Source organism: Rhagoletis zephyria, unplaced genomic scaffold, assembly GCF_001687245.7.
Source record: "Rhagoletis zephyria isolate East Lansing unplaced genomic scaffold, Rhagoletis_zephyria_1.1 Rzeph_scaffold_07122, whole genome shotgun sequence".
NCBI classification, from domain to species: Eukaryota; Metazoa; Arthropoda; class Insecta; order Diptera; family Tephritidae; genus Rhagoletis; species Rhagoletis zephyria.
Genome location: NW_016164205.1, coordinates 21470 through 32760, shown reverse-complemented (window position 1 = coordinate 32760; position 11291 = coordinate 21470). Strand labels below are relative to the sequence as shown.

The following is an 11291-nucleotide window of genomic DNA, read 5'->3' as shown; positions in this document are numbered from 1 at the left end:
GGGCTGAAGGCTGTTCACACCGGTTGTTAGTGTTTTCGTTGACATTTCTAAAATCTTTTGATTACAGATTTGCTACACAGAAACAAAACCATAACACTTTTCCTTCATTTTCTTTTCATTCACAACCTTTAACTCTCAGTCTTATTATACTTATAACCAATTAAAACTAAATCAGAAATGGAAATTTACTCTTTNACTTTTCCTTCATTTTCTTTTCATTCACAACCTTTAACTCTCGGTCTTATTATACTTATAACCAATTAAAACTAAATCAGAAATGGAAATTTACTCTTTTCGAAAGTTTTTTTGTGAAAATAGGGCACAAGGCAACCCATGCTTGCAACAGAAATATATACCGGTTCCATTATTTCTTGAGGAAAGAGTGAGGCAACAGGCTGGTGAGGTATCAGATGTCAAAATTCCTTGGACACACAAAGACGAAATAATAGTTGGGTTTAATGAGCTGCTCTAGGTTAAAGGCGCTGTTACGCGTGATGAAAAGAACACAGGAGCCCTGCAAAAATCCCGACTACTCCATGCATGCGTGTAAAGAGTAGTGCGTAAGGACCAAGGAGTATTCCAAAATTAACCACAATTCATATAAAAAATATGGTCCAATTAACATTGCGATGTCCTAGGGTAGGACCATATACTCCATCCCTGCATTACATCAGAGTAGCACAAAACTACTCCAACATATTAACAATGGCATTGTTATATATTTTTTCGTTTGTACACGCTTATTTTCTTCACTTCTCTGATTTTAATCAAAAACAAAAACCAAAATTAAAAATTACATGGTGCCTCTGACGGCATTCAAACCTGAACATGCTGGGAGCTAACAACTAACAGTGAGCATCTCTACACGTTCAGCTACAGCCAGACATGCAAATGTGCGTTCAAATGCTCAACTTCAAATCCATTTCGTTAAAACACGAGCAGTGTAACAAACAATAAGCTGGCGCAGAGACACGATTTGGTTCGCTACAGCATGACAGAGGAACACTTTTGTAAGTACTCCAATATACCACAAATAGACTACATGGTCCAACGATTTTTGCAGGGAGGTGACGCTGATTGTGATACCACTAACTCTCTCTTGAAAATTGTGACAGAAATATGATGTCATAGGAGATTTTGTTCGAGCAGTCAACTGTTTTGAGAATTTCTGCCTGAAAAGTGTTTCATCAGATTAATGATCTGAGCTGCTCTAACTTGCTCTATTGTTTTTTTGAAAGCTGCTCTATTTTGCTCTAACTTAAGCCGCTCTGTACTTTTTTCGGTTTCATTAAACACAACTAATTGCAATGTTTTTCTAGACCGTTTTCTTGAGAGCTGCATACTAGCCTTTAAATAATATAAATTTACAAACATTTTGCTCCACGTTCCTGAAAATAAATTTAATATTTAGATCACGATAATCGAAAATTAATTTTTAGTTTAGTAAAGATTAAAACCACATTCAACTGATAATTGTGCCCTGTGCGACCCTGCTAAGGTCACATGACCGCACGTGACAGCTGTAGATGTCACTGTGAATTTTTCTTTTCTACACTTCAGTGTGAACTTTTCTTCCTACTCCAACGACGTCGTAACGCGCAGCTGACTATCCCCAACCAGAAGTGTCTAGAGAAACATTTCTAATTGGAAAATTGTGTGTGTGTATACAGAAATTAGTAAAAAATCATTACATCTTTAAATAATAGGAAACCTCTTATTTTTCTTTAGCTAAATAAAAGTTTGTGTGCCAGTAAACGATTTTGTGGTAGTCGCAATCGGAGCGCAATAAAATTTGCAGAAAATGTCGATATCAGCAAAACAAGCTAACAGGGAACACGTCCTGGCTGTTTCCAGGGATTTCATCTCCCAGCCACGTTTGAGTGAGTAATCAAAATGATATTTTTTAAATATTTACTGAGCTGAAAGGGCTGGCATAATATTCTGTCCGCCATGACAGTCCGTGGAGCTTCGCGGACACGGTGGCAAAGCATAAATGGAAAAAATCGATAAAAATTCAACGTAGCTGCATTGGTGGGGCGATTGCCTTACCTGAACTTTTGCAATTCTATGACCCAATTTTTTGGGATATAGCAAGCGTTAAAGTATAGAGAAAGAAGTCAATTGAAGTCATGAGATTCCACATCAAGCTTGAATTTTAACATTTCTATAAAATAAAAGAAATGAGCGCTTTTCGTTTAAAATAAGCTGTCATGTGACATTCGTGCTTCTGTGAATGATCAGCAGTAATGAGAGGGGGAAAGCACCTGACCAAGTTGCATACAACGGGACATCCAAGAATTATAAAATCTCAATCGTGCGGGACATCGGTTTTATAGTGATATTTAAGACTGTTTAACTATTTTAGTTTCTTTTAAGTGAGACTAAAAATGGTTTTAATATTTTAATCTAGTTATTCGAAAATGAGTCCCTCAGAAGTGTATAAGGTTAAGGTAGGTGGTTAACAGCATTCGACATGGTAAATATAAAAAAAAATCTCCACTTAATTGTATACTATTTCGTGGCTTGAAGAATAGAACAGCTAATTAATTAAGACATTTATATAATTTAATATTTCCACAATGCTATCGTCATTTTATGGCGTTCACCATTCTCTTGACATTCGTCGCTGCTTCAATAGGCAGTCAGCTGACGTTCATTACGTTCGTAACGTAGTTATTACTCCCTTATCTGCTTTGATAACAATCGTCAAATAACTTTGCTTTGCCTACCGCAACTCCTGATCGACTATTTGTTTTTTTTTTATATTGCTAAAATAATACACATGGAATTATTCTTAAATTGTAGCTTACAAGACCGTTTCTGGTGTCAATGGTCCTTTAGTAATCTTGGACGAAGTTAAATTCCCTAAATTCGCGGAGATTGTGCAACTGCGCCTGGCTGATGGCACACTTCGTTCCGGACAAGTGCTCGAGGTGAGCGGTTCCAAGGCTGTTGTGCAGGTGTTCGAAGGTACTTCGGGTATTGATGCCAAAAACACTGTGTGCGAGTTCACTGGTGACATCTTGCGTACACCTGTATCCGAGGATATGTTGGGTCGCGTATTCAACGGTTCCGGCAAGCCCATCGACAAAGGTCCCCCAATTTTGGCTGAAGATTTCTTAGATATCCAAGGTCAGCCCATCAACCCCTGGTCGCGTATCTACCCCGAGGAAATGATCCAGACCGGTATTTCGGCCATTGACGTGATGAACTCTATTGCTCGTGGTCAAAAGATTCCCATTTTCTCTGCTGCGGGTTTGCCACACAACGAAATCGCCGCCCAGATCTGTCGTCAAGCCGGTTTGGTCAAGGTAAATTTTGCTAAAAAATTTAACGTTTTAAATTATATCTGTCGTATTTGTATTTGTAGATACCTGGCAAGTCTGTATTGGATGATCATGAAGATAACTTCGCCATTGTCTTCGCTGCTATGGGTGTGAATATGGAAACTGCTCGATTCTTCAAACAAGATTTCGAAGAAAATGGCTCTATGGAAAACGTGTGTCTCTTCTTGAACTTGGCCAACGATCCAACAATTGAACGTATTATTACTCCACGTCTTGCGTTGACTGCTGCTGAATTCTTGGCATACCAGTGCGAAAAGCACGTGTTGGTCATCCTTACCGATATGTCCTCTTATGCTGAAGCTTTGCGTGAGGTATCGGCTGCCCGTGAAGAAGTGCCCGGTCGTCGTGGTTTCCCCGGTTACATGTACACTGATTTGGCTACTATCTATGAGCGTGCCGGTCGTGTTGAAGGTCGTAACGGTTCAATCACACAAATTCCCATTCTTACTATGCCAAACGACGATATTACACATCCAATTCCTGATTTAACTGGTTACATTACTGAAGGTCAAATCTACGTTGATCGTCAACTGCACAACAGACAGATCTACCCACCAGTCAACGTATTGCCTTCGCTGTCTCGTTTAATGAAATCTGCTATCGGTGAGGGCATGACACGTAAGGATCATTCGGACGTGTCCAACCAGCTGTATGCTTGCTACGCTATCGGTAAGGATGTGCAAGCCATGAAGGCTGTCGTCGGTGAGGAGGCTTTGACGCCTGATGATTTGCTGTACTTGGAGTTCTTGACCAAATTCGAAAAGAACTTCATTGCACAAGTGAGTTTTTTTCTTGCGGAATTAAAGTTTTTTTTAATATAAATACCAATACAAATATTCCCTTTTTGTTAATTTTTTTTTCTGTGCAGGGTAACTACGAAAACCGTACCGTCTTCGAATCGTTAGACATTGGCTGGCAGTTGCTGCGTATCTTCCCCAAGGAGATGCTGAAACGTATACCAGCTTCTATTCTGGCTGAATTCTATCCCAGAGACTCGCGCCATTAAATTTATTTTTAAACGTTACTTTGCTTTTTGTTTTATCGGTTTTACTTATAAGCTGCAGTTTTAACGCAATGCGCGCCATCGACTTACATGCATTCATAATTTACTGATTATATAAAGTAAAAGGCGCGTGGAAAGTCGTTAATACCTCGTTAAATATACAATGTAATCAGTTTTTCTAAAAACAGCTATTGTGAGTTAATTGTAAAATGGGATAAATATACAAGTGCATATGGTACATATGAATGCAAATATGCTGCAAACTGCAACTGAAACTGGAACTAATTAATCATAGTCAGGCAAATATGGTTAGAGAAAAAGAAAACAAAAGAAAATATAACAGCAATAGCACGCGTTTGATTATTCATACGTCCGCTATGTGTGGCGTTACAATATTTTATTATAGTTTATTAAATTATAAATGTGTTAGAAAAATTTTATGCGCTTAATAATTGAACCTTTAAATAAAGCAAAAGTCAAAGTCATGTAAAAGATAAATAAGGCAATACGATAACACACTCAGTAATTATAATGTAAATATCTAAATGTTTAGAAAAATGAAATTAGATAACTGCTGTAAACAAAGCAACAGAAACTTGTATTTTCTTGTTCATTTTCGCTTTGTGTAAATTTTTTCAAATTACATCAGTTTTGAGCACTATTCTTCGTGCCGTTCATTACAAAAATATATTACTGTTTTAATTATTTTGAAAAAGATACAAAACTTACACAGAAGAAAAGTAAAAAATATTCGGGCAGGTTCTGCAATTTACTTCCGAGTGAATTTCAACCCCTGCCAATTTGAATTCAAAGCGAACTTGGCTTAAATTCACTCGGTAGTGAGTTGCAGAACCTGCCTGATTAGCAGTTTTCATATCGCCGCCTACACCCTTACCACCCTCAAAAGCTGCTATATTGTTTTTTCACCGTTTTTTAGTTATTAAGTTTGAAACCTTTACTTAACAACCAAATTGCAAACATTACACGCACACAATTTCTCACACCTACATATAGAGCATTCCAACTAAGATATTTTTAATTAAAGAAAGTAAAAAAAAAAATGTTTTTGCATGTTTGTCAATACAAGTATTAACCGGTCTGTCCTATATTGTCTCGCACGCGCACGAACCCAATCGTTTGGTATGTACAGCAATCTTAAAACCTTTAAATAGCCAAACTCTGTGAAAATCCAGAAGTCGAGATTTAGCTCCAGTCATCAGTTCACAAATTTAGTAAGTCATTACATACACATGCTAGCTTTTTGTTTCTCCAGTTTTGAAGCTTTCTATTACTCATTCAAATTAAACACATACAAAATATTACTGTAATTTCTTTGAGCAATTCGGAAAAGTTATTAAAACTATTGCAAGTAACAATAATACTTAATAATGTAATGTTGTAAACTGTAAAATAATTGGAGAGCAGCAAACAGTTGTAGAAAAAACTATTGAATATAAATTAAATACAATTTATGTATGTACTATGTATAAAAGAAAATTTATGAAACTATGTACTATATCAACCTCAAGAATAAAGTGAGCGACAAAATGTATTACTCTGTTAAATGGTGGTTTTTATTGCTGACAAAGAGGAAAGGTAAGTTTTCGTTAAGTGCAGAGAATTCTTTTTAAATAGAATAAAGACGAGTAGAAATATGTTATCTTAAGCCAATTTAGATATTTAAGTTAAGCGTAAATCAATATCAATACCAATTATCTAAAGAGGAGTCCCTTTTATTGTAACAAGTAATCTACCGAACGGCTGGTCAGATTTTCATAAAATTTTCTTTGTAAATAAATTTAAGCAACCACCATATCATAGGCAAAACAATTACTTTTTTCCGGAAGGCGGACCAGGGACCGATCTATTCGAAAGAATATTTTTTTTTGTTCGATTCGCTTGAAATTTGGCACGTAGGCAGTCTTTTGCCTAGATTAGCATATAAAATACATTTTTGCCGGTAAGTGGACCAGGAACCGATCTGTTCGAAAAATCGTATTTATGGTCCGATTTGCTTAAAATTTGGTACGTAGGTAGCTTTTTGCATAGATTAAGATATAGTATCCTTTTTTCCGGGAAGTTGACCAAGGATCGATCTATTCGAAAGAATCTTTTTTTGGTTCGATTCGCTTGAAATTTGGCACGTAGGCAGTTTTTTGCCTAGATTGGCATATAGGATATTTTTTTCGGTATGTGGACCAGGGACGGATCTTTTCGAAAATTTTTTATTCATGGTCCGATTCGCTTGAAATTTGGTAGGTAGGTAGGTTATTGCCTGGATTAACCTAAAGGATACTTTTTTCTGATAGATGGACAAGATACCGAGGTATTTCATATCCATCCAATACTCATGGAGAAAACTAGGGGTTATTGGAAAAGGAGGCGTGGCGCCTTCCAGGCATACTGAAACCTTTACCTATCTGTAGATACATATCGTTACCTTAATTCACAGAGGCCCTAACCGACTTTATTTTGAAACTGGGGTTTTCACAGATTTTGGTAGGTTGTATTTAAATACACCTTCAATAAAAACTTTAAAGAGCTAGTACCAAAAACAACCGCATGCCACCTTTTTTGATACTCATTTTCTAATGTTTTTTGTTTCTCCTGTGAAATAAAAATGTGTATTAATTCCCGAGTAGATCCGGATCAACGCTGACGTCTGTATATGCTTTAATGCAATGGAGGATATGCCTTCTGGCGACAACAAAACCAATCGTGACCGTGAATTGTTGTTGAAAATGTTCGACCAAATGTTTAAATAAAAATTTAATTTTGGACGGGGCGAAGTCCCGGGGTTTGCTAGTTTAATATAAATTTAGGGTTTGCTAGTTTAATATAAATTTAGAAGTAAAATAGAATGAGTGTTCACACCGGCCTGGTTATCGGATTATCTGATTATAAAAATCGTAACAAAATTTTATATATATGTACATACTTTAAAAGAAAGTTAATGCTTTGATACTAAAAACAATTAAGAAAAATCAATTGCCCTACTTTGAGTTGGAAAAATGTTTATTGAAAAATTTTCAATGAACAATTTCCTCGAAAAAATAATTTTTTAACGTTTTTTTTTTATATCTGTAAGTCGTGAAAGCTTAATTAATATAATTTTATTAAAATTAAAATTTATAAATAATTCTCAATTACTTTTAATCATAAAAATGTACATACATACATGTACACATGAATGGGCATACATTGAAAGTAAAGCGCATATAATGAAAATTTGGAAAAAATTTTGTGACCAAACATTGTAAGCAAAGTTAAAAAGAAAAAAGTTTATACAAGGTTTGAGTAAAAAATTTATTAAATTAAAAAATGTTTCTTATTTTGCTTTTTGAAGTAATCTTTCTGTTGTGGGTTCTTAACGAAATTTTTGCGATGGATAAAAATTTCTATAAAACTTCTGAAGGAAAGTTATAAATATTTAAAGTTGATAGATAAATTCGCTTAACCAATTATTTAATAATTGCGTGTTGCTAAATACTATTGAAGGAACTTAACCTTAGTTTAATATTTAACCTAAAATATTTTATGAGATTAGAAGTCTTAAATTAATTTGTAGTAAATTAAATTAGTTATAATTGATATCTATTTCATTATTAACACACATAAATTACCAACAAATAAATGAATGAATAAATAAGTAGATAAGTTTAAAAAAAGAATACATAAATACAAAAATTAATTTAAGAAATAAATTAGCACATATGCATATATATGTCCATACACATGTGCATATGTATAGCTATGTACATATGTAAGTAAACAACAAATAATTAGTTAGAAAGGGACATAACCTATAAGAAAACTTATTAATTGGTTAATAGTTTGTCAACGCCTTTCAGTTAAATCTATACAAAAGCAATAATATAAAAGCTTAATTTTTTATTATAAATAAATCAAATAAATCTAAAATAGTATATTTAAGTTAGCCTCCTTTCCGTTCTTTAGCTAAATAATTTCCAAATTGAAATCGTCTCATGTAAACACCGTATTAGTCTGTGCCAAGAAATCCGGACTTGGTAGCAGCAGCAGCGTAGCTGATTTGATTAGTTTCGCGTTGGCGCTTGTAATCTGTTTTTTTTTTTGCTAGCATTTTACTCTGAAATGTAATTTTTTTTTACCTATTTTTAAATTTTAGAGTGCAAAATCAACAATAGTGCTAATACCTCTTTACTGTGCCTTGGTTTACGTTAATTTTATGTATGTACATAATTACATTTGCCAGTTCTTAATTGCATCTAAGAAAAAAGGTTAAAGGACAAAACTTTTTTTCCAGACTTTATTAAAATTTTTCCACATTACTGGACATCAGTGGATGTACATGTTTAAATAGTTTTTTTTTCGGCACAGGAGGAAAAATCCTAAGCTTTCGGAATGATCATAATTTCAATTCGAGCGTTATTATCGAATAAAATGCCCTTTAGGAAGCATCCAAGGAATGCCCAACAAATTTGAAATAAGCAAATTTTGTGGTTATCTTTCAAATATATTCACCTCAAAAATTCATTGTATGTAATCGCTTAACAGTAACAAGAAATATATAACATAATAAATTCAACGAAATAGTAAATTTTTCTTTCATATACATTTGTAAACTTTCAATATTTTCTAAATCCACATCCCAACGTAAGGCAATGCAAAACTGCTGCCGCCAACATCAGCCATGAACAAATATTGTATGCCATTACTCTATTGGCCATGGAGGTACTGCAAGGCTCTTGATTTTTATTGCCAAAACGACAGACACATTCACCGTGTTCGCATTGCAACAACTGCTCCTTCTCGATGAGATGTCCATTGTGACAGTGTCCGTGGTGACTACAATATTGACCAATTTCTGCAAAGGAACATATTCCAAATATTTTAACTACTGCATTTTGGAGGTATGTATATATGTGGATATGCATGCACATTGGACCTCAGCAGAAAAAAAGTTCGTCGTACACCCCTTAATATTAAGTACTTTTGCAAGGCAATTTCGATTTTTCATTTTTTTTTCGAGGATATGATCCTCGGCCATGCAGTCGGATCTTAAAGTAAGACAAATCGATGTTATTCTCTCGATGAGACTATTTTTTTTTTGTTGGTCCAAAATTCATAGACCTAAATCATCCCGTGCTAGTACTTACCCTTAGTTCTAATCACACTAACGTACCACGCTAATGTCAGTAAATCAAAGCGCACTAAATTAAAGCTAAGAAAGTATTTTAATTATTTCAGTGGAACTATTAAAAAATGCTATTGCCGAATGTAGTTGTACCGCAAAATGTAAATATTTTTTTTTTTAAATTGCCTTGCAAAAATAGTTTATACTGAGGGGTGTATGGCGAACTTATTTTGTTTGCTTGTAAGGTGGTACGGTCTAATGTACATACATACATATGTACTATACTTACGCACTAAGCGCTCGCAAATTAATTCCTTAGGACTGGCATCACTTTGCTTCTTTACCACCGCATATTCCTCCTCACAGCGGCACTTGCCATCTTCACACACAGCTCCGGGTCCCATCTTTATATTGCATTGCTGCGTAACGACGCAATTCTCTCCAATTCTTTTTCCTGGTAGACAATCTTTTGAGTCGTTAGCGCGTACATAGCCTTGTTCGCATACACACTCATCAATGTCTTGTAAACAAATCTTGTGCGATCCATGTTCTGTGCAGTTATTTTCAACAGTGCACTTGAGTCCAAGCACTTTCGGAGCTAGAGCAAAAGATTTGTAAATGTATAAAATATATTGTAGACAAATTTAACTTCCACCAAGAACTTAGAACATTTGAAGAAACGGGATATCTAATCTTACGGTTCGATTATATTATTGGTAATTTGCAAATAAAAAATATACATAAGGATGCATCGCTCTACTACAAAAAAAAAAAAATTTGGCACTGTTTTTCACCGGAATTGTAAATTCTTTATATTTAGAAAGGATATTAAGGTTTACTTGAGCTGGACCAATTTGCAACTGCCTCCAAAAATCGATAAAAAAAGTTTTAAAAATATTTTTTCAAAAAATCAACTCAGATGATAGAAGAGTTTAAGTTTAGAAGGTCTGCATAAAAATGTTTAAAAACTTAACAGCGCAAGTATTTTCAAATCAGTACAGCTCACATAAGCCTTCATATTTTTATGAAATATTTTGAGGCATAAGTTTTATAATTCCGGTGGAGAAAACAGACACTCTTTTTGGCGAGGCTCCCAAGTACATATAGCTGCGTTCCAGTGCAAACTCCTAAGATGAGGACGTGCAGCAGGATATATGCCTTAATTTTAATTCGGACAATTTTATAGGTATTAAGTATATTTAGAATTCTACATCATTATAATAACGCACTTTTCTCGATATCATTTTATAACTCACCAGTTTTCGCCAGGCAGGTGGTACCTTTCCTCTGAAAGTCATCATTACAGGTGCAACGGTTCGTATTATTGGCACAGTGACTGAAAATGCTCGAGGCGAGACATTGTTCGTCCGTCGCGCATATTTCACCTAATGGTACTTCCTCTACAAAAATAAAAAGTAAATAATTTGAAAGTAAAGTCTTTCAGGTACTGCTGACTAACGCACTTGGAATACACCGCCTTCGGTCCTTCGTGGGCACATAATCCTCTATGCAATAACAGATATTTTCCAGTAGATTACATTTGGCATCTGGTATTTTACATGGACAGTTCCCGCCGATTATATTATTTCTACGGAGAGTCTACAGAGCTACTTATTTAGAATTCTTATTTTAAATTATTTCAAAATAACAACTTGATTTTCACCAATGTTCGTATCGTTGAAAAGTAATTTACCTTCGGTTTGCAGAAGGTCTTCATATTCGTTTTGTTGTTGTGGCAATGGCAAATGCCATTTAAACAAATGGAGTTGATGTCCTCCGCTTCGTAATAGACACATTGATCATCGTCAATGCAAGATACCTCCAT

At 34.8% G+C, this 11291-nt stretch overlaps 2 protein-coding genes across 2 annotated transcripts; one reads left to right on the top strand and one right to left on the bottom strand.

Annotated features, from left to right (window-relative positions):
* Window positions 1–1581: 1581 nt before the first annotated feature.
* Window positions 1582–5902, top strand: LOC108373897 (V-type proton ATPase subunit B). The gene is made up of 5 exons (XM_017629831.1): window positions 1582–1658; window positions 1729–1880; window positions 2806–3311; window positions 3371–4126; window positions 4216–5902. The coding sequence occupies exons 2-5, from the start codon at window positions 1802–1804 to the stop codon at window positions 4351–4353; spliced, it is 1479 nt and encodes a 492-aa protein (XP_017485320.1). The 5' UTR covers window positions 1582–1658; window positions 1729–1801; the 3' UTR covers window positions 4354–5902.
* Window positions 5903–8752: 2850 nt separating this feature from the next.
* On the bottom strand, window positions 8753–11291 carry LOC108373895 (multiple epidermal growth factor-like domains protein 10). Its single transcript, XM_017629828.1, has 5 exons — window positions 11160–11291; window positions 10930–11065; window positions 10723–10866; window positions 9756–10064; window positions 8753–9196 (listed from the first exon to the last, which is right to left on the bottom strand). Exons 1-5 carry the CDS (start codon window positions 11289–11291, stop codon window positions 8958–8960), a joined length of 960 nt encoding a protein of 319 aa, XP_017485317.1. The 3' UTR covers window positions 8753–8957.